The 24,430-nt window shown below is 43.1% G+C and overlaps 1 protein-coding gene across 1 annotated transcript in view; it reads left to right on the top strand.

Moving 5' to 3' along the window:
• The window catches only part of LOC147313750 (cadherin-2-like), a 111,403-nt gene that overhangs the window by 40,949 nt on the left and 46,024 nt on the right, over positions 1–24,430 (top strand). Inside the window, exons 3-5 of the mRNA XM_086263549.1 lie at positions 11,571–11,791; positions 17,439–17,612; positions 22,272–22,427. Coding sequence (XP_086119675.1) covers positions 11,571–11,791; positions 17,439–17,612; positions 22,272–22,427 — 551 coding nt within the window. The remainder of the gene's footprint in view (positions 1–11,570; positions 11,792–17,438; positions 17,613–22,271; positions 22,428–24,430) is intronic.

The following is a 24,430-nucleotide window of genomic DNA, read 5'->3' as shown; positions in this document are numbered from 1 at the left end:
ATTTAAAAAAATTGGCTTGACCCCCAAGGAAAGGTGTTCAGATCCAGAACACCAGCAGTAACAGAATCAAGAAAAGACAGCACGCTGGTGTAAGAGATGGGATTGTTACCAAACATACAGTACAGACAGATACAGGAATTAGCTTCAGTATGGTATAGCTATCTCAGGGGCCTATGATGTGAGAGGCATTTAGACACCGTTTCTGAATTTTAACATGAAAAGAATACACAAAGCCAGCATACATCGCCCACTGTTTAAATGAGAGAACAGAGGAAACGTGACTGAAAGCTAGAAATATAAATCCTTTCATGTAAGGATGCCAGAACAAAACCCTTTCATTACATTAAGCATACTGCAGTTGCTTTACAGCATCCAAACTGATTAAAAATGTATGAAGAGCAGCGACAGAAAACAGGCCGGCTTCTTTGTAAAGCTGCCTGTTTGCTGGACTGCAGCCATGTGTGAAGTGTGTTTAAGGAGAGATTTTTCCCTTCAACACATATCCGAGTGCATCGAGTCAGCCAGCTGTTTAGCAGGAAGACATGGTGGGTCAGTAAATGGAAGGTCCTGTGAACAGCAGGTGATGATAGTGGTTGAGCCGCGGCCTCTCAGAGGCTGCAGCTCTTATTGCCTGGTGATTCATCCATCAGCCCGGTGCTCTCTTCACATGGTAATACCCTGACAGAGTGTGTAATGCAGGTATGGGACCACAGAGTGATGACTGCTTTTGTCTGACTAGCGGCTCAGCATTCACTCACTCTGTGTGTTTATTAGCAACATATTGGCCTTTCAGAGCTGGAGCTGATTGATTTTGCACGCTTCTCCTAGCAGCTTCTGTCTGGGGGGGGCGGGGCTGTGTCACTCAGTCCCGCCCCTAGAGGAAAAAGGAAAGCACTGCGTACATTCAAATAAGCTATTTTGCTTATGAAGGCTTCTAGCTGGGAGAAGTGAGCCAGAAGTAGCTCCATGGCAGCCATAATAAGAGCTGTTTGAATTGTCCAAATGCTTTGGAAACGAGTGACAGTGCTTCCTTTTTTTTACCTCCTATAACTCAGAGCACACTGGAGCATCTTTTGTCAAAGGACCATCACATATTTGCAAAAGTGCTCTGACGTCTCCGAAAACGTCAGAGCACTTATGCAAATATGTGGTGTCTTGATAAACTGAGCAGATATTTGAGGTTTACACAGCTACATTCTCACCTGAAAATATGTTAAACGTTTATTTTGTGACCCAGAAAGAATAATAAGAGTAATAATAAAACTAAGTAGCTGCCGCCATTGTTGGAACCTGTAATTGGCTGGGCCGTGCTCTCAATTCTGGGATAGGTTGGGCCACAAAGGTCACACCGGACCCATCCTTCAAATCTGGGGAAGAGGAGGACGCATTTTGAGGAGTCTACGAATGTCGTTGCATTGCTGTGACGTAATCTGCCTACAAATGCAGCCTCAGCAGGATGCAGCCTATGAATTTGGATACGATACTTCTTCTTCTTCTTGGGTGTTTAATGGCAGCTGGCATCCTTGTAGATTCATTGCTGCCATTTACTGTTTCGGTCCGTTATACTAATGCTACTTATTCCTGCGTCTTTCAGGATCTTACAAAGCTTCAAACGACATGCCGACTATTAAATTAGTCATCGGCGATTTTGATAGTCGACGTAATCGTGACTAGTCAACTAATCGTGGCAGCCCTACATCCAACAATTCATGAAAATGGAAAAAGAAAATGCACTGCTGCAAATCATTAGTAAATCTGGTCCTATATGTTCTTCTTTCAAACTCCAGTCTGTGCAATGAAGTGTTATTTTTCACAGGATGTTCTCATTTAAACGACCTGCATGAAATAACAGAGTAAGAACATTACATTGCATTTTGCAGTCCCTCTTCTGCACATTGCAGTTTCATATTGGGAGACATCCAGCGTCACATTGTTATGGAGGGTAGTGTAAGCAGTGTGATGTCATTCAGATTCTCAGCACTCCGCTTTTCTCTTTTTCAAAGTTCTTATGAGTCTTGGATGATGTTTTTTGTCGAGGTCAAGGAAAGTGGTTTGGAAAAGGAAGCCGTGTCCTAGTTAGACGACCTGAGAACCACAGAGGGAATTTTTTTTTCTGAAAACATACAAAATGAAGAAAATCAGATATTAGAGATACTTGATGTGAGATTAAATGGATACAGCAGGATTAAGCAAAAATGCAAAAACTGGAAAAAGACAATAAAAGACATGATCAAAGAGCTTACCAAAGCAGAAAGGAAAACTAGCTTGTGTAAATTAAACTAAAAGAAAGGATTAGACATAACATAAAATGAATTACTTCATCAACAATTATCACAAGAATTAACTGAGATGCTAATTTATTTTCTTAAGCTTCCAGAAGGTAGTGAATGTTCGTTCCAGATTTATACATCAGAGCAGGGCGATATGACCAACAATATTTATCACCATATACATCTGAAAATATGTGATAACGATATAACTGACCATATAATTGACATGAGACAAAATACTTTACAACTCCACAACTTTATTAGTGCAAAGCAAAAAAAAAGTATTTTCACTTAAACAAGCAGCTGTTTTTTGCATTAACGTTATATAAAAATGTAACAGTGCAAACTCCTCGCTGACAGTTTAACCAAAAGGCGTTTCCAGTGGAAACTGGCCGCCATATCCTCAGCATCACCATGTATAATGTCCACAACACTTAAAAAGAGGTTATACACACACAATACGGTAACATCATGTTGAAGCACAGCACGTATCACTCCGCGAGGCTCCGCTTACGATAGCCGTAATGCTCCGACAATCCATCAAGCGGTGCGGCTTCCTAGCTTAGCAAAGTCGTACTGAAACATTTGACAGATTTTCGAGCGCCGTGCACATAAAATCGTTTCCAGGTCAGTAAACACAACCAGAGTTCATACATAAGGCACACGGGATTATAAGGGGCTCTGTCGACTTTCAGAAAATCAAAGGATTGATTTTAAGTGCGCCGTATTTTCCAAACAACACGGTAATAACGACGGCCCGCTAGCATGCTCTACCAAAAATAGTGCTTTGTTGTGTATCTGACGGACGAAAGCCAAACCAGTTCCACACCAGTGAAGCTGCAGCATTTTTACAAACCAGTTCTGCTTCATGGTTTCATTCAACGATCCGCTTTCACTCTTCTCGTTCTGCGTCGCCGCCATGTGCGCATGTAAACAAAGGCACTGCGCATGCACGTTTTACCCATATTCTATCGCGATATTTCATTTTCCTATCGTTGCCCAAAATGACACCGGTATTACCGTGAACGGTATGATATGGCCCAGCCCTACATCAAAGTATGCGAGGGAATTGTAGCAGCAGCCAGCTAGCAACCTAGCCAACAACGACCTGCTACTCCAAGCAGCCCCGCCTATAATTATACAAAACTTGATCCGAGGAGAACAGCCTTAGAGAGCACAGCTGTGTTTCCAGAAAGCCCCTAACAACAAACGCGACTAAAACCAAATGACTAAAATCGCAATTTTATCGTAACGTCATGTGTTGGGTGGGCTTATTAGAGTAAAGCTGATGAAGAGACGTTTTCATTTCCACTGTGCACAATAATCCACGAAGGTTTTGTATTTACACACTGTGGGTGAAATCCTCCATGTTTGGAAACTGTGGAGAAAAAGATGCGTTTAGTTATTTAAACAGGTTAATGCAGACACTTTGTTACCATTCAGTTCATTTAGATCTAGAAACTGTTCATTTTTACAGGAGATGAACCAGAATTTGGTGCATAAAAGGCCACATATCACTTTCTGATGTTTTTTGATAAGTTGTTGGCCCAGCAGGAGCCTCTTAATTTAATTTAAATTCGTGAAACATTATGACCTCCATATTTCCTGCCTCCATGGGCTGACAGAGGGAAGAAGAAGTTGGCCTCTGGCTTCGCTCCTAGACTGAGTTTATCTAGCAACACCCAGCTGTCACTGAGACACACACACACACACACACACACACACACACACACACACACACACACACACACACACACACACACACACACACACACACACACACACACAGCCTCAAAGTTCAGCAGTGTTTGTGAGTATTCAGCAAACAGAAAGTTACTTTGGATGATTCACTAGTGAGGATTTAATCCTGTTTGGTTTTTTGTTTGAGTTTCGTGTGTGTGTGTGTGTGTGTGTGTGTAGGTTCACATGAGCCTTCATTTGTGTGTCCTTTTTATCTCCATGTGTGTTCAGTCAGGCCGCCGTGTCACAGGTTTCTGGGTTTGACTTGTTGTTTGTTTTATCTTTAATACTTTTATGCTGAGTTTGGAACATGAAATCGTGGCTACAGCTCATCAAAGCCGGCCAAGCTCGCATAGATCATGATTGGAACGCTTTCTTAAATCAACAGTCGCAGCAGGCTGACATCAGACAGCCTGTTACACCCTGGTGCGTCTTCAGTCTAACTGGTTTCTGTAGAGCAGCGGTCTCCAACCTTTTTTGCGCCACGGACCGGTTTATGCCCGGCAATATTTTCACGGACCGGCCTTTAATGTGTCGCGGATAAATACAACAAAATAAAACTAGTACCGGTACCGAAAAAAAGAAGATTTATTCATAACACACGTGAAAAGACCCAGGAAAAAAAGTTAACGATAAAAATGATGACAAAATAACGCTGAAAATCGATAAAAACCCTGAAAACCAGACATTTCACACCTGAGCCTCAACTCTCGCGGCCCGGTACCAAACGACTCACGGACCGGTACCGGTCCGAGGCCCGGGGGTTGGGGACCGCTGCTGTAGGGGACAGGATTTGATTTTTACTAGCAGGGGCGAGGCTAAAGGGGTGGCACTGCTCCCACTGAAACGTAATTGGCTACTCCTGGTGCACAACCCCGCACGTGTTTGTCATATCAAAGCAAAGTCCTGGTTCGTTTTTCTCTGGGAGAAACAGTGTTGTACTTCTCGGTGCATCGATATTGTTACAGGGCGGCTCTCAGTGCATGCTCATGAAGCCGTTACGTTGGTGCACCAAAGTGTTTGCTTTGGTGTTTATTTCTGATCTGACTGTTAGTCCTGCCATGCAGGATCTGAATCTTTCATCTAAAATCACAGTGGTCTCATCAGGTCTGTGTGTCCTGCAAACATGACACTAACACACTGTTTGCCTTGAACAGTCTGTGTGAACTAAAAATCAGCCGTGCTGCTGTTAATGAATAACAGTAAGCTATTAACTAACGTTTTTTAACTTTTGTAGTATTTGGACTCGTAACTCTTGTGAACTTGTGTCTTGTCAAGCTTGTAGCTGAGTTTTCTTGGTAAACGAACTTAACAGAGTTTACCAAGCCAGCTGGTTGCTAGCATCACCTGAGAGCTACGCTCTGTGAGACCGTATAAGCAGAGCAAGATGAACGGATGGTTCAAAGCGGTTTGTATCTGACTGTGTATTTAAACCCAGACAACCATCGAACGCTTTCCCTGAATGTTTAGGTAACCATATAGTAGTGCTATAATTCTTATATTACATCATTCTTTAGCTAACGATACCTGAAGCTGCATTTTTCTACTTGAACAACGTTAGTTAGGCTGGCAGACTCGGTCAGACTTCTTCTCTGTCCAATGTGTGACAGCCAGTGAAATGATTGGAGCTGCTGTGGGAGGATTTGCAGTCAGGCACACGTGTAATGAATCGCCCTCACATGCCCTGAGGCGCTTCCAGCCCTCAAACTGTTTCATTAGTGTTTGTGTCAGTGGAGAGTTTGGGGGTCCCAGTGTGGCCCAGGATGTGATTTTCCAGCGTTTCACTCTGACCCCACTAACAACCTGAGGAAAACACTGGGCTGCTGTGACTCCTAACAGAGAGTGCAGGAAATGTCCCAAACAGTACTCTGTCCTGGTGTCTCTCCCTGTGCCTCCTTGTTATTGCAGAGGAGAGTGCATGCCAGACTTTTCAGGGGTTACTACAGTTGGGATCATTTGCTTCCAGCAAAGGTATCGATTAAACGCCAGTAACGCATTGATCCTGTGTGGCACATTCAGGACTGAGAGGGGTTCTTGAGAATTATAGTAATGAACACTGCTACTCTTATTTCAGGATCAAAGTCAACATATTTTATTCAATTTAAAATGTAATCACTTTATACATGATGAACTAGCAAGCACAAATAATCATTGAAAATACAAAATAAAAGCCGAGGACTTGTGCAGCAATATTATGAACTCCAGCTGGTTAATTACAGAATTAATTATGTGCAAAGGTCAGCGAGTACTGACTTAGCAGCGGTTCCATCTCAGGGCACGCAGGGCAATCGCTTGGAGTGAGTACTGTGAATGACAGTGGTAGTTTCAGCCATCTGTGGGAGGAGCTTAGAGTGACATAAACAGGACACGACAGAAGCTGCAGAGCAGGCAGGTTCACGGCATGCTGTGGATGCTTCAGTTCAAAAAACCAAAAAACTTTGTGAAACATTATCTGCTGTTTCTGCACACCTGCAGCTTCAGGCTGCTGCTCCCTGCTGTCTATGTTGATGTTCTGTCTGAAAATAGGTGGTTGAACTGGGCAATCACCCACTGCTGCCCAGCTACATCTAAAAGCCCCACGCTTAGTTCTGCTCCAGTTCCCTCTGTGCAGTCGGAGGATGGGGGTGTTAAATCACACGGCTCTAAAATCATGTAGCAGCATGAGTGTTTGTGAGCTGGACATGGATAATGTATGAGCATTTACACCAAGCAGGTACAGACCATCAGACAGAGAGCAGAATCTCAACCACCTCAGAGGCCAACAGGAAAACAAGCTGTGATTGTCTGTCAGCTTCGTTTTCATGTTAAAGCAAGCTGCCGTTCACATAAGAAGGTTTAGATCACTAATGTCCTTAACCTTAACATTTAAATCTCAAAACAATGTACGTTTCTGTGCAAACAGAGTCGACACATTCCCAGTTTGTTCTATTTTTAGAATGTATTTCAAACTAAAAATGCAATTTTAAACCAAACCATAAAAAATGAAGCAAACGCGTATCTGTGCTAAAAACAACTAGCTGTACATAAATTGCCAGGTCGACTCATTCAGGTCTGACTGCAGCCAGCAGTCTTAAATCAAACACTTCAATAAACGGTTTTTAAAACGATGGTTTCAGCTGAAAGTTCGACGCAGGACCAAAGTACGGCTAATGCAAAATAAGTGCATCCATGTGAAGGCTTACAGAGCTGCTGCAGATGTGTGACACGTTATCTACCAATGAAGAAGAAAAATGAAGTTTCCCAAAAGTGACTCACCGCTAACTCCACTAACTCCACCCTCTGCACCGCGAGACAGACGCTCATCAAGCGGGTGGGTGAGCAATGAAGCCTTCTACTGCAGCGTTGTGGATTAACTGCAGGCCTTTCAGGGAGCTTTAAGGACAGCTGTAATTAGCGCAGTAATAACCAATGCACGGACTGCTTTGGAGCATCAGTCTGCAGGAATTCATGATTTTAGCTTGTGCAGATCAGACGAGGCCGGCCTGTTTAAATGACACATCCTGGTCAAACATGACTCCGAGGTTTTCACAGTCATACTAGAGGCAAACATGATGCCAGAGTACATCTACAGTGAAGTGTAGGAGCAGTGGCAGTCTGATGCTGGGGGATGGTTGCTGATTAAGGGTCAGGGTGAGACTCCAACTTCGGGGAAACATGAACTCTGAGACTGTTAAAAGAAACATTTTTGCCTCAAGAGCTGGGATGGACTTACTGCTGATGAAGGTTGGCACAGTTAGCTCTTAGTTTCAGTTCGGTTAAGTTCACTTTGTTGATGCTTTTTTTCCTTTTTGGTTAATGAGCCAGTTTAGTGTGAAAGCTAACATGCTGAGGGACACAGACTATCAAACACTGTAAAACTACATTTGCAGAGTATTTGTGAGAAGCTTGTTAGCGTCTCTCCTGTCTTTGTCCAATGAATCAGTTTTGTGGCTGTTTTAAGCAGCAGTTTGTCACGTTTCTGTTCTTGAAGGATCAAACATGGCGTTGAGATTTTCCTCCTCATATGTTGACCCGCAGGACTCCTGTGAGTGCATCAGCACAACTTGTCCCTTTTAAATTCAGTCCGTGTCTTTCTTTCTGATGGACATGAGACAGTGTGATAGATATTTACTGCAGTTTCATAAAGTTTGAAAAGAATGTGCTTTAAAGCAACCGCGTTGTTGGTGAGGAGCTCGTACAGAAGATCGTTCTGCTGTTTTTAGCTTGTTTGAGTGTCAGAGACGGCTGGAGGCTGAGAAGCCTTTCATATTGTCAGGAACATGCTGTGCATTTATAACACTGACACGTGTTTGCAGTCCCATAACGATCTCACGCACAGAGAAGACTGTTTAATTCAAGCCTTCCTAGCATCTGAATGTTTTGTGGACCTGACAGTTTAAGTTTACTTTAAGATGAAGTGTTGAGCTTCGCTCTGTAAAGGCACCGATCCACGGTGTGGTGAGGCTGCTCTTCCTCTGATGGAGGGAAAAGTTTCTGCTGGACTTTCTTGGTTTTGTCCGTGGTCTCTTTACTGTCCTCTTTCCTGTCTTCTCTTTAACCTCAACCCAAAACTGGTCAAGGTCAAAACGACTCATTTAAGTCTCGTTTTTCTCCCCACCGTGATAGAGAGCGCGGCGAATCGTACTTTGGTTACTTTCTGAAGTCCCTTGAAACAAGGTTGTCATTAAACCCTGAGGACATGATAAAGCTGCATTGAGAGTTTGTATTCATTCATTGTGTTATACTCCTTTCTGCCCGGCGCAGCAGAGATGGAGCTGTTAATGGTTCATAGTTAGGAGAACAGATCAAACAGCCACAGGCTTCAGAAACACAAATGTATGTGATTCCACTCAAGCTGTATTCTAATGTGTCCGACACAACAACGAATGTTGTAAATGTTGTGGGTGCGTGCATAGATTTACCAACAGTTACTGACAGGATACAAGCAGACGCTCGTTCACGCAGTCGTCGCCGTTCCCCTGCCGCCGTCACAGCCGCCTCTCGTAGCTCTCATCGGTTGCTATTTTTCGCTCGTCGTCAGTGCGTCAAACACCTTCTACCTCTAACACCAGTAAAAATAAAACGTGTTTCTGTCAGCTGAGAAGTGAATTAATTAACAGTGAATGTGAAATATAAGCTGCATATTTTGCTCCATGTCACACACAGATTTGTCTAATGTTCTAACTTCATACACTGAGGACTGTTGGGTAGGAACTCCTAAACTTTGATAGAAATTAAAAAAACTCAGTGAATTTTTAATGCATTTACCTCACAGCAGGGAAGCAGATCAGTATTTTACTGAGGCATGAACTCTACTGAAGTTAGTGATCCCCTGACTTTTCCTTCAGGGCTACCAGCGAGTCTCCCCATCAGTGTCTGTGTTTGTTCACTGGCAGAGCCGAGCGGAGGTTCGAAGAGTCTCCAGCCCCACAGACCTGCTGATGAGTCTCATTGATAATCCAAGACAGTGCAGGGCACTGACGTTAGTCAGCTGCACTGATTGTCACTGTAACCTGTGAGAAAGGAAATGAAATCAGTGCTGATTATGGCTGGACGAGAGCCACAACCTGCCTGGTGCCTGGTGAATGAGCTCCACATCCTGGTGTCTGTTACGGAGACGCTGCTCTATAAAAGCAGTCGGGTCTTCTTTGGCTCACCGTGTTCTCACGTCGAAGCTACAAAACTTTACATTGCAGTTGGAACAATGTAGCAACTTTCACATGTTGACAGTTGAACATAATTGAACGATTCTGCTTTGTTTACATTTTCCCAGAGATGCTTTGTGATTACCCTCCAACAGTGACACACGCACTTTATTCCTGGCAGATGGTTGATGCGCTTTAACCCACGAGGCAGTAAAGCAGCTCCACGTTCTTCTTTCCAGATGATTTTTGAGGAAATGTAATAAAATGTGTTTGTGACGGGATTAAACAAGCAGTTTAAAAAGGCCGGCTTGGACCATGTTCCATCATTAGCAGAAACGTGAGTCATTAAAAGTGTGTAACGCTGACTTGACTGAAGATATCACAGAAACTTTGTTGTGGGAGAGGCAAACAACATTTCACATCAACACATTTCTGTGTTATCACATTCCTTCTCTCCACCGGCCTGTTTGGCTTCTCAGTGCTTGTCAGAAGCAGCGTTTGGACAGAAACAAAGCCTCAGCCCCCCCTCTCCCCCAGCTGGGGTGGAAGAAGCTGTTCTGGATGCACTGACTTGTTGTTAATGTGCAAGCTGTGATGAGCTGACATTTGCCATTGACAGCTTTGTTCCGCATGAGTGTGCTGTGTCTGCTCACGTCACACTGTCAACAGAGTTGCACTGATTTCTGGCTAAATGCAGTCACAGCATTGCGCGCCTCCCCCGGGCATCACAGAAGCCATTTCCTCTGCGAAGGTGCGCTAAAGCTGGCAAGCACACAAAGAGGAGAGCGTTGCATGGTCTTCCTGCAGAAAGCTGCTCCCATCTCTGCTTTACTCCTGCAAATCCCATCTTCAGCTTTGGGATTTACAGGCTGGATAAACTCTCGGGCCAGGTCCACCAGTCTCTCCTCAAACGCTCATCTAAATGCGACTCAGGTTTCACATCAATTTACTCCGTTACTTTTTTCTTCTCTGAAATTCTCCTTAAGCGGCTTTGAAGAAAAAAGCCACTGTGATTGGTTGTGTCCAGGTTTCATCGAGTGTTGAGTTGTTAATACTTACGAAAACATTCCCTTTGTGCATTAGTTTCAGCTCTCCCGTTATAGATCAAGCCTTCTCGTTCACAGTGTCGCACGCCGGCTCTTCTCTAAAAGTCACAGTTTAGTTTAACTTGAGCCCAGCTGATGGAAGGAGAGCCAACAAGCTTTATCACGAAGGAGCAAAAGTTTTAAAAGCTATTTGGAGGTGAGATTGTGGGCACGGCAGGCTAACTGATGTTGTCTGTTGGTTGCTGGCTGCAGCTCTGCATCGCCCTGCCTGTGGAAACCATTCAGGTCCTCAAAGGGTGCCAGGCCAGTGCTGCATAAGCCTCGCGTTGCTCCTTTCTGCACCCACAGACATCTAAAGCTGGGGGCCTGCAGGGACCAGCAGGGGCCCTCGGCAGACGAGCTTCATGACCACAGATCCTCCCCAGTCTGAGGCGTCTTCTTTCCCACAGATTACAGTATCGACATCGCTGATTACATGTGCTGTCATAATTAAGCAGCTCTGGTGTGAATGTGCAGCAAAATGCACAAATGTCATATAGATAAAGCAGAAAGTATAACTGATTAATAAAATATCACCTGTTTCACGCACAGTGTAGACAGCAGTTATTAACGAGCAGTGAAATTCTGACAGCCCCACGCTGGACGAGAAAAGTGTGTCGCTGTGTCAGCACATGAGTTATTCATGCTGTTCGTCTGAATACAGATAAAACGGTCACAGTGAAAAGCCTGAATTTCAGCAAAAACTAAGGAAAGTTTTGGAGATAAAACCGTCTGTGACGTCTGTACAGGACGAGCTGTTTCAGTGGGACAAAAGCTGCTGCAGAGAAACAAACGTTTGTCTTGGCCTGCACGCATCGCTGATGCCGGTGTCTGTCTTCTCTCTTCAACAGTGAGCTTCCTGGACTGCGGCGGGGGGGAAGTCTGGTTCCAGGTTGAAGATAAACATGATTTCAGTGTGAATGAGGACGGTGGGGTCTACGCCCTGCACCACCTAAACCTGCTGGGAAAGGAGAAGGCTGTGCTGGTCTACGCCCATGACCTGCACACGAAACAGGTCTGGAAGGCCAGAATTCATCTCCGTGTTCATCCGAGCAACAGCACTCAAACGGAGGTAAAAGCATTCAAAGGCCTTCTTAAAACTTTACAGTTTTCATGTTTTTGATATTCTCATATTTGTCTTATATTTTGATAAGAGACAGGCCGACTCATCTGACTGTACAGACTCATGAGGAACGCTGTTAGCCAGTTATGAAGACGGGAGCTGTCCATAAAGGACAAGACTATTTTTATACCAGGCTGTAAACATGTACACATGGGGCCTGACTCACGCTTGGAGCCCGTCTGTGCCAGCGTGTCACCCACAGATGAATTAGGTCTAATTAAACCAGGTAAACAAAATGTTTAGGAAACCAATAAAGGAGAAGCTCTGCTAACTGTGCAGATGATTGGTCCAGCATCACCATGACCAAGCCGAGGCAGCCCAACCGCAAAGCAATGACATGCATGCGCCTCAGCGCCGATCATCATATTAAATATACCACGTGTTTGAAGCTCGATGATCTAAGTGTATCACAGCAGGCTGACAGTCGAATCTCTAGTTTTGATTCTTTTATTGAATAGTTTGAAAGTTCTTCATCTACACAGGCAGAAAAGCAGGATCGCAGTCCCTTTTTGAATAATAATGACTTAATTAACACATTCAGAACTCGACAGTGTTAACACATACCTGTATGCACGTCTGAGGAAGCCAGCATGTGAGAGAAATCTCCCCCTTGCTTCAGCATGAACACATATAAAATCACAGCTTCTGCAGCCCAGCAGGCGTCTGAGGTTGGCCAAGTGCTGATTGCAGAGACAAAGCAAGTCAAACAGCCATCTGTTAGTTTGTTTCATGTACAACAGTGATAATAAGGCCCTCTGCATGTATTTAGACAAGGCAGCAGCTTTGATTGGCTGTTCTTATAAACAGGGCCCAGAAATAGCTGGCTGCCATATGCTTTAGCTGCTATCAGAATCACTCGCTGCAGTCGGCGAGGAGGAGAATCGCAGAGGGTGAAAGAAGCTGTCAACAATCCTTCGTAAGGAAGACTCATGAGGACGAGCCATCACAGCTAACAGCCAGTCATTTGCCAGCAGTGTCAGCATCGAGGCCTTCAGCTGAGAGGCAGGACCGGGGTTGTTATCCAATGGAAGTGTGGAGTGAGACAAACAGGCGTCACATTTGCAGCTCGCCAGGCTCCACATGGCTGCAAATCGAGCCTTTGACCTTTGCTTGTTTTGGAAAAGTTAGACATCGCCGTGTTTAGTAATCCCTGCAACGTTACAGTAGATGTCAGAATAATCAGGGACTTAACAGGGAACAGTACTCTGTGCTGTCCACAGAGTCAGCTGTCCGACTAAGAAGGATAAGCAGCCGTATTCATTCAGGTCAGCTGACAGAGTCGAAGACGAAGTTGTGAATCAGCAGATGGGGAGGGGGGGTTACTCATCAGCATCCCTTCTTCTGTTGCTTCACCTGGAAACCTCTGCTGAATGATCATATAAAGAGAAACCTACATCAAATATCACAGCGGTGAAAATGATGCAGAGGAACAAATTATAGAGTGACGTGTTATACAGATCTGCTCAGACAGTGGCAGACTCACACGAAGCCCGAAGAACAGCAGCTACATAAGTATCATATAAATATGCTGAATTGCACCAGTGGAGTTACAGTGTGGAATCTGAGCAGAGCACCACCCGTCCTGCTACCGTGCACCTCTCTGCCACCAGCGTCACACAGGAGGCTGTGACGGCATGATGTCGCTGGGCGAGTGGTTGGTGAGGTTAGCCATGAATGATGCTGAGGAAGAGTGAGCAGGAACGTGGAAGATGAAGAACTGACAGGCACACAGTTGGCTGTCACACACACACACACGCACACACACACACGCACACGCACGCACACACACAAAAACACACACACGCACACACACACTCACACACACACACACACACACACACACACACACACGCACACGCACAAAAACATACACACACACTAGAGCAGGGCGATATGGCCAAAAATATTTATCACGATATATATTTGAAAATTTGCGATAACGATATAACCGACGATATAATTGATGCGAGACAAAATACAACTCCACAACATTACTTGCGCAAAAAGACAACCTTCCATTTATTTTCACTTAAACAAGAAGCTGGTTTTTATGTACATTAAAGCTTTATAAAAATGTAACAGTGCAAATGCAAATTCCTTGCTGAAAGTTTAACCAAAAGGCATTTCCAGTAGAAATGGGCTGACATATCCTGAGCATAGAGCTGGGCGATAGAACGATAACGATATGTATCGCGATATAACTTTTACTCGATAGAGAAATTAAGCTATCGCGATAGACCTCGCCGCTCTTGTCCTCTTAAAAAAATAAAAAAATAAAAAAATCAGCCAATCCAAATTAAGTAGCGCAGAGCCGAACCAATCACAGCCGCAGCGTCACGTCACGTGACTTGTAACGTACAGCACAAGTGCCAAGCCGCACGTGTGTTTGTTTGGGAAGCAGCCAGCGGGTAATGGAGGAAATGAGTGTGCCGACTAGAAAAATCAACCGAGCGTGACCGAAGAGAAAACAGATGATGGTTCCAACGCCGGAGAGATTGTCGAACGGAAGAGCCACAGAAGTTCCGTAGTGTGAAGGTATTTCGGCTATTTCAAGTCTGACAAAAAACAGAGTAGCGTGCACTGTAAATTGTGCCGAAAGCAAGTCTGGAAATACAATAAACTGGTGCATGCGTCACACTGTGCGCCACGTTATTGTTTCGGTGAAATGAATTTCTACAATACTGTTAATTCTACTCTCTGCAGTGTTTAAATGCTTACATATACACACAGTTACTGTCCCTCCACACATACGACTCGGTTCTGCTTCTATGCCCCAGCTTTGTTTACTTTTTCCCACCGAGGCTTCTAGACTTCTGATTGGCCAACATTTCTGCACGGTTAGGAATCTAGCGCCACCTGCTGCTTTGGCATGTTCATAGCAGCGTTTTCCTTCATTTCTGCCTTTATGTGTGGACGGGATTATTTTTTAAAACGAAAACGGAAAATCTCCGTTTTCAAAAATACCCGTGTACGTGTGGACGTAGCCTCAGTCTCTGACTGGAAGCGCTAATTCGTCATTCGGCTTTTGTCAGACTAAAGTAACTGTTAAAACTGTTTGAAAAGCTCAGCTATACAACAAGGAGAGATTGAGAATTTCCTTTTAGTTCTCAGTTTATTTGATATTGACAAAAGTTAGTCAGTTTTGTCTGTTCTTCTGTAAAACAAACTAAGATTTATTTTTAGAATTAATATTTTGTTTCTAAGTGGAATTGACAATTTAGTCTGTTTCATTTGTTCTATTTTGAAACTTAAACGCTTTAGCGGCTGCCTTTTGTGTAGTTTGCAATATTTGCCTTTATTTATCTGAAAAAGTCTGATGTTCCTTAAGTACATCTACCCTGTTGAACTTATTATGGGAAATAAATATTTACATAAAAACAAGCTGCTGATTATTTCACATTTTACTTGTGAGCAACGGCACATTTAAATCTTACAAATATAGTTATTTGGCTTATATCGTGATAGATATCGTTATCGCCTGAAATGAAAAAAACATATCGTGATATGAAAAAATCTCATATCGCCCAGCTCTACCTGAGCATAACCATGTATAATATCCACTGAAGTTAAAAAGAGGTGCTTTGCAACATTAAACTGCAGTGTGCAGTATGCCTTTTTCGGACCGTAAGGTGCACGGGATTATAAGGCACATTAAGCGAAACAAAGCAGTCAGATAAAGCAAACTTTATTAAACTCATTCTTCTTGCTTCCTCCACTTCTGTACCATTGATTCATTAATGTTGAATTCTCTGGCAGCTGCTCTATTCCCATGTTGCTGCAGTATGTTAATGACTAACCTCGTATTGTGGATGGATTATCTCAGTTGTTCTCCTGACTGAAGTTTGGTCCGTTTACAGCATCCTGCCATGCGATTGCATTTGTCTCTAACCATGAGGAACCTTCACGTTAACTTTTATAAGTGGAAAAGTGTTAGTGTTCGTCCTCCAGCTTCACTGTTTATGTTATGCTAACATAGCTGTGTCGCTAGCGATCACGTAGCACAACATTATATACCAGCTAGCCCAACTTCAGTATCCCTACAAACGTCACTGCTGTTTAGTTTCCTGTCTTCATTTATGTTGGAAGTGATAGCAGAGCTGTACGTTTGAATTTTTTCAGAAATCTCTCAGTCAGAACATGCTATATCATGCTTAGGTAACTAGCGAAACTAGCGAGCTAACTTCCGCTAGCTTCCTGCTAACTTCTAACTCCGTTAAATGTAATAACTTTTGTTTTCATGGATGCCTGGAAGTTAAACTTTATAGTTACACCTGGTAAAGCAGCAATGCTGATCGTTTTATTAAAGATGATGATAAGTGATGCTGCAGTGTTGTTTGACCTGAAGAATACGGAGTTTAGGACCCAGATTACTCCCAGATTTAAGAGCATCTTAGTCCGACAAATATGACAATAACAACGGCCGCTTGCATGTTCTGCAAAAAAATGTGCTTTGTTGTGTATCTGATGGACAAACACCAAACCAGTTCCACATCACTGAAGTTGCACCATTTTTACAAGCCAATTCTGGTTCATTTGTTTCACTCAACAATCGGCCATGTGCGTATGAAAACAAAGGCACTGCGCATGCGCGTTTTACTCCCATTCTATCGCGATATTTCATTTTCCTATCGTTGCCTAACATTATTACCGTGAACGGTATAATATGGCCCAGCCCTAACACTCACACACACACACACACGCACACACACACACACGCACACACACACACGCACACACACACGCACACACACAAAAACATGTGCAAAAACTCTCTGAAGCTCTGTTTCATTTATTTTCATTTCCACGTCTTCTCCTTTCATATTTCTGATCATTGCTAAGAAATGAGAGTTTTTAACTCCACACATATCAAATCGTTGTTTTATAAAGCAGACCTCTGTGAGAGTGCATGTTGCTCCTACACAAGCTGGTTTCTAATGAGAAGAGAAATAAGAAGAAAGTATGAACTCAAACAATAAACGTGCTCCAGATCACTTTGAATCGATTATGCAGGCCTGGCGTTTTTTGCAGTGATGCCAAATCAACCGTGTTTGCTATAAAAATGAAATAAAATGTTGGAAACACAGAAGAGTACATCTGCTTCCTCTGCGACCTCAGATGACTCTTTGCTGGCTGGAAATGACGCTTCTGTTCAGTCAGTGCTGCTAGTGATATATGAACATAATTTATTGTGCAGTGTATCATATAAATCCATTGTACTGTATGCCAGAGTATTCTTGGTATAACATTTAATTGAATCGGGTCCTGCAGAGAGTAGCCCTCCCCATCTCCAAGGTCAGGGGCTGCACGGCTCCTGTGCAGGTGCTTTGTGGGAGAGTAAATGAGAGGCTCCTTCTTTTTTTCTTATCGTCGTCTGTGAGGCCTGCAGTGTCACTGCAGATCTGTGGCTGCAGAGGACACACACACGCCCACACATGCTGACAGGTGGTGGTCATTTATCAGGCAGACTATAATGAGAGCATTAATCCAAGCCACTGGAATGAGGTCAGAAATACCCTGAGTCACGAGCCGTCCCTGCGCTCTGTGTGTGTGTAACCCTGAGCTGAATATACACGATGCTTGTTTACTGTCTCTGCAGGTAAAGCCCGGTGATGCAACACTGACTCAGCAGGTACCAGAGATCTTGTTTCCATGGCGCAGCGTGGTTGTCAGAGGCGATGGTACTCTGAGGCGGGTGAAGAGGGACTGGGTCATTCCGCCTATCAACGTTCCCGAGAACTCACGAGGACAGTTCCCTGAGGACCTAGTCAGAGTAAGACACACACACAGACACACACAACAAGGCCTGTCTTACTGTGGCTGTGAGGACTGAAGAGAAGGAAGAAAACAGGGAAAACAAACAGGAAAATACAGCAAAGAGCAAAATGTCTGGAAAAGATAATCAAATGTGACCCAAATGGACAGCACGACAAAATAAAGCCAATGAAATACCCAGGAAACAGGATCCTCGTTAGCCTGTTTCAACAATGAGCTAATGCAGTCTGACAGAGTGCTATAGCAGCTATGCACCAGCATACTGCGTATAAGAGATGGATGTAGTGATTAGTCTTTGATGTCCATAATGATATGACGATGATATTTAGTGTATGATGCTATCAGCCAAGCCTAGCCTGCTTGGTTAGCAGCCATAAATGTGCAGCTGCATCTCAGAGCAGTGTTTCCCACGAGTGTTAGTGTTTGTGGTCCAGAGGAGGGACACAGACAAGAACATGATCGACATTAACAAGTTTATCCTCTGAAAATATTTTATTTTCCAAAAGCTTTGTGAGAGATACCTAAAGAATAAACCAGCTAGCTCTCAATGAGCCTCATATCCTGTGTTTAACTTCAGCTTCACTAATGAGCTCAGCTGTCCTCGGACTCCTGTCTGCCACCAAGCAGCTGACGCAGCACCAGCATAGCTGCAGCCAGTCGGACACAGGAAGCAGCTAGCTGGTTAGCAGCGACTGAGCTGAACAAGAGGAAGGATTGTAAACTAGTAAATCCAACTAAGCACACATATGCCTACAGATAGACAGATGCCTGCTAGGAGATCACACACTGGAAACACTGCTGCACAGACTGAATAGTCCGTACAATCAGCCATGCAGCAAGCTGTAACATTTCTCACATAATTGCATTTAAATATGCAAAAAGCAGCAGCAGCTTCAGTTAAGTGACTGACACTACATGACATTAGCTGAGGTGTGGACTGTGATGGCAGCCATCTGTCACAGCAGCCCCAAAAACATCAGCTTTCAGGTGGATCGTAGAGAAGTTTACCATTAATTCACAAACGTACCAAATATGTTCATGGACTTTGTCTTAAAAGGTAAAAGTTGGTCTCAAACAGAGTATTTTAACAAGAGTCTGTGTGAAATCACTGGATTGTGAGTCAACCTCAACTGGTCCAGAACAAGAAATCATTTCTCTTCATTTCTCAGCCCCGAATGCTGCAGCGTGCCCTGAAACAAGGCCATGTTGGATTTACTGGATTCAGTGGACACTGGATGCACACAAATGTTTTGCTTTGGCAGAAACTTAAACAAATGAGTTAAATCAACACAACGTATTCATATTCAATAAACCTGTGTGTTTGTGTTCTGAAAACGCGATTGAAACAAGTTTAGATGAAGTAAGTTGAACTCTTGTTTTAATCCTTCATAATTTTGTCATTTTATTTCAACACTATTCAGTAACTTTTACCCCAGTACTACTTGGCCACATGTTGTCTTCATATTACATAATGTTCAGCAAAGTCTAGTTAACATAAAAGTTGAAGGGATCTACAACAACTACCGTCCTCCTGTCTGTAGCCTGGTTGCAGGGGCGTAACCCCAGAGCGATAGGTTACACCCTGGACAGCTCACCAGTCTTTCACATAGAGACAAACATCCATTTGTACCAGATTGTGGATTCGAACCTAGGACCTGCTTACTGTGAGGCAACAGCACGAACCACCACGCCACCAATCCTGGCTTATCTAAAATGGAAAGCTATGATTTCAAGGCCACGTTTTTGTCCTTGACAGGTTAAACACAATAAATAGCGCTAGCATGCACGGGGTGTGTAGTGTCTGCCTCCAGTGATTTTCCTGTGGTGTGAAATCTCGTGTGGTCTTGTGAATTTCGTGAGTCCAGCAACTAACCACTCCTACTAGATTGTATCAGGTCATCTCAACAAGAACAAATGAAGTTGTTGAATTTCGTACAGATCCTACATGATTCAATTACGTAAAATGTTTGTGTTCAAATTACAAGTTAGACTTTTTTAATATAACGACCACCCAGTGTCCTTTTTTCAGTAAACCAAAAGAAGTAGAGGCGGCTGCTCGACTTGACTGAGATGGACGCCTTCCTCAAACCACGACCCAAAGCGCGCGAGACTGAAATCCCATGCGAGATTTAACACTGCTATATTATTGACTTACTTCACTCGAACATGATATGAACAATTTAATCTACCCGCTCTGCATATCATGTAGTTTCTACACTATATAGTTACACTTAACTTTAAAGCCCGAGGCACTTGTGTTAAAGACACGATGCTTACATAAATCCAAGAGCCGGCCAATCCCTTTTTTTCAGTGCGATTGGAAACTTGAAACACTTAAAGGGTCACATCCAGTGACCTCAGAGCCAATCAGAGATTTACAGCAGAGCAAGACCATGCAGTAAATTTTAGAGCAGACATGCACCTATGAATAAAAAATGAACTCAATACTAATGATGACATCTATGAAGAGTCCAAATATGATGATAAAATACTACTGCTAAACGAATTCTGATGCTGGCCTTCTTCATTCTTCAGAAACCGTTGTTCTTCAGCACATGGAGCTGGATTCGGCTCTGTCGGGCTGGTTCAAATTCAAATTCAAATTCAAATTCAAATTTTATTTGTCACGTACACAGTCATACACAGTACGATATGTAGTGAAATGCTTGGACAACTGCTCGTGACCTAAAGAAAACAAAAAAGGAAAAGGCTATGAATAAGATAGGAAATAAATATGAAAAATTAAAAAGGGTAAATTTAACTAGGAAGGAATAAAATATAAATTAAGGTTAAAAATGAAATAACTGTACAACACAAATTAGAATGAAGGGTAAATTTAACTGGGAAGAATAAGATAAAATATATAAATTAAAGTTGAAAATAAAATAACTGTACAACAAAATACACAATACACAATATAGAACTATATAAGAATGTATGAAGAAATCTAAATCTAAATAAATATATACACAATAACAGCAGCTGTACAAGTATTAACTGGAAATGAAGAATATAGTGACCAGTGTTGTGTTCAGCTGTGTTTGTGCAGAGGGTGCAGGCAGGGAGCTACACGTGGGTTGGAGAGGTGGACCATTGTTCATATTCAAATAAACCTGGTTCTTTTTTAAAGGAATTTTCATTTAAAATATGTTTTTAATTTTGATCAACAGAGATAGTTTCAGTGGTTTAGTCGGGATATGAGCAGTGCTTTCTCTACATGTTAGACTTCACGTTACAGTCAGCTACATTCTTTTCATGAATCACTTCTTTAACTCCCAAAGCTTAGTAAGAGACACAGCATCCATCATGTAAACTCTACACTTACACTTTCTGTGGGCTGCAGGAAGACATGAGGCTCTCTCTGTGTTCCTCATGAATCAGACGTGCTTCCTGTAACCCGATGACCTTTGAAACCTTTGGCAACATTTCTTCTGACACAGTACACATGTAATAAATCACTTTAGTTACTTTAACAATGGCAGCCTTGCAGAGCAAACAGCCTCCACACATAATACGTAATTATTATGAAACCAGTTATGCAGCTGTGACTGCTGTAATAGAGATGAAGTAGGTAGAGAATGACAAATGCAGCTGCAGCTTTAGCCTCGCTAAGAACTATTTTATCCAGCAGGAGTCTCAAACTCACACTGGTTTGATCCTCAGGGAGCCAGACACGTGGATCTATAATATACTTTTTTAAGTGTAAAGAACTGTAAGTCTGTTCTAATATTTCAAAGCAGAACACAAACAGCAAAACAACCAAATGTCAACATTATTTCTTACCAAATGCACATTCAACCTAAGAGCAGCAACTTTGGCATACTGACTGTTTGGAGCTGTGTGGCCACATATAACAGTGCTGCACAGTTATATGTGGCCTTTGCAGAATATAAGACTACATGTCAGTGCTGGTCCATTTCTAAATGTAACTTTAGGAAAAAAGAAACAGTCCATGTTGTGAAAGCTCCGGCAGGTAGATATCTGTGCTCTTTAGCACACAATGAGCCGTGCAGATGGAGAAAGAGGCAGCTTACCTTTCAGACTGAATTTGATTTGTACATGGATCATTTATTCTTTGCTTCTGTTTGAGTGTTTTCAAACGTAGCCTTCCCTCTGGCTCCGCCCAGTATCTCCAAATAAATGCATTAATTCGGAGACGTCTTCATCTTGTTCTGAGACTTGTAAACATGTGTGTGTGCATGTCGAGCATCTTTGCAGCACCCCCTCGCTCTTTAATGCCGTGATGATGTGGACAATGTGCAGAATATTGAAGGTGCTCCAGACATCACAGTTTATTTTAGCTTCACCACATTTCCTTTCCTGAGCTGCTTCAGGCTCCTGCTGCGTGTTGCCTGTGCAAGCTTAAAGTCATCGTGACACACAAGACACATCCAGGTCAAACTCACAATGTAGCTCCACTTTTGGTTTCATTATATTCTTACATTTAAGAAAAGATGGCAGTCGTGCTCAGCAGAAAGAAGCAGCTCCCAGAATACTGTGACAGCAGCAGATGCTCACAAAGAATGTCGACTTCAACATAGAAAGTTTGTTTTTTAATGCAGATTTGATGTTATTTACCACCTCCACTGTTCTCCCGGCTCTGCGTTTCCTGTAGTAAACACTTCCTGTGCCCTTTGTGTTTCTATCTGTTATTTAGATCCGCTCAGACCGGGATAAGAACCGAATGCTGCGCTACAGTGTGACGGGACCTGGGGCTGATCAGCCTCCCACTGGGATCTTCATCATTAACCCCATCTCAGGCCAGCTGTCGGTCACCAAGCCTCTGGACAGAGAGCACATCTCCAATTTCCACGTAAGACTGTGGGCGTGCCAGCGAAGGTCAAAGACGGAGCAAATGATGAATGCTTTAGTGATCGGTGTGTTAGCTCCTCTGGCTGCATGTTAAACCGAGGTCTGTGGTTAATATGCGATACAAACGTCTGCAGCGTTGCGTCTCGGTTCCTTCTTCCTTGTTGCACTGAGCGTTCTTGCATGGTAGATATGTCATAGCGTTAGTGTGTGCTCTTCAAAGTGTTTTCTGTGGCCAGCCAAAGATGGGCTCTTTCTATTTAAGTAACTTTAAAAGTACTAAAAGTTTCACCTTAGATTACATAAAGTGCGGTTTAACACCAACCCTAACACTTAGGACCTGCCTCTGGAGGCATGAGTCTGCTCCCAGTCAGCACGCTGCTCTGTGTCGTCCCTCGCGTTTTCATGTTATATCTGTGCTGTCACTCTCTCCTGGATTTATTCTCTCTCATGCAGAGATGATGAAGACATTCCTTTAAAAAAGCCACTTGGTGTTTGCTTACTATATCTGCTACCGTCACAAACAGCTCCGAGAGCAGAGTCTAACCTTTTGATCTGTAGGAATGCACACACAACTCACACGGGGGAGTGGAAATCTGGAGTCGCAGCAGGTTGATTTGCATTTAAGCTGTGTGATGAATATTCATGTGATTGGATGTAGTTGTCAGAGCTAGGAGCTGGGATTGGCCTGCATGTTTATTCATGAGGGAGGCTTTGGCTCTTTGAGAGCCTCATACAGATGCACTGTAAAGGAATGACTTATCAGGGCCAATCAATACCTATATTCAGCATCTTTGACCACATTATGCTGAATAAATACATCACATATGCGCCTGATTTAAACTAAGGCCATCAAAAATAAAATAGATGTTTGATTTTCAAAGTGGGAGTATGTTCCTTGAAAAGTTGTTTTTCCAAAGTTTTGTGTTAGCTTTGATGGTTTTGATCTTTGAGCAGATTATTTAATATTAATTACAAAGCACTGTTTTGTAGCTTTTATGCTGAAACCTCCAGAGATGCATTCAACTACACAACAAATGGCATATAGCATGTTTTCTGCAGGTGCTGGTATAAACTTTAGGCTGCATACATGTTATTCTAAAGTAATCATTCCAGAGCATCTCCAATTTCTGCACAGTTTGGTCTTTGGCACATGTGCCGTGACCGACCAGTATTAGAATAATAAGCAGTTTAAGGGTCCTCTTTCAGTATATAGGTGGTCCACACCATGGCTGATCACCAAAGTCCAATTCCACTGACGTGTGTCATGACTGTGTTAGGCTACAGTGCACGTACCCCGTCCTGCTTCAAGGGATAGTCTGGGCCGTGGTTTAGTTGAACTCACAGTGCGCTTGAACTGCAATAGCTATGTGCAGTCAAGCACAACTCGCTTCCTGAACCACAGCTGCCTCTGCTATAATCACTGTTAGCTATTTCATTCATTAATTGTTCTTTAAGGTATTCGAGAGGACCATATGATTCACACACTGGTGCAAAAAGTTTTGCCAAGATGAAACAACAAAATACATTAAAATTGCCAGGAAAGGAGTATTTATGTAACAGGTGTACAAACTGTATTGTGCACAGCGCGGTTGGTGCAGCCTGGGCTGGAGGCACAAGTGCATGTGTGTGTACATGCATTTCTGAAATAAATCAGTTCATAAAGGTGAAATGTTTAGCAAAACAAAATGGTCACAATCACTTATTAAGAGTAGTGCTAGTGTAGTGTGAGTGTAAGTGTAGTCCGATGTAGTGCGAGTGTAGTGTGAGTGTAGTGTAAGTGAGGTGTGAGTGTAGTGTGAGTGTAGTGTGAGTGTAAGTGTAGTCCGATGTAGTGCGAGTGTAGTGTGAGTGTAGTGTAAGTGAGGTGTGAGTGTAGTGTGAGTGTAGTGTGAGTGTAGTGTAAGTGAGGTGTGAGTGTAGTGTGAGTGTAGTGCGAGTGTAGTGCGAGAGTAGTGTGAGCGTAGTGTAAGTGTAGTGCGAGTGTAGTGCGAGTGTAGTGTGAGT

This window comes from Aulonocara sp. 'chitande type north' Nkhata Bay, linkage group LG15, assembly GCF_057382095.1.
Source record: "Aulonocara sp. 'chitande type north' Nkhata Bay isolate Kocher_YH1m ecotype deep benthic linkage group LG15, A_spYH_male_GT1.1, whole genome shotgun sequence".
Lineage (NCBI taxonomy): Eukaryota > Metazoa > Chordata > Actinopteri > Cichliformes > Cichlidae > Aulonocara > Aulonocara sp. 'chitande type north' Nkhata Bay.
The sequence above is the reverse complement of the archived record's forward strand: the minus strand, read 5'-3'. Positions and strand labels throughout refer to the sequence as shown.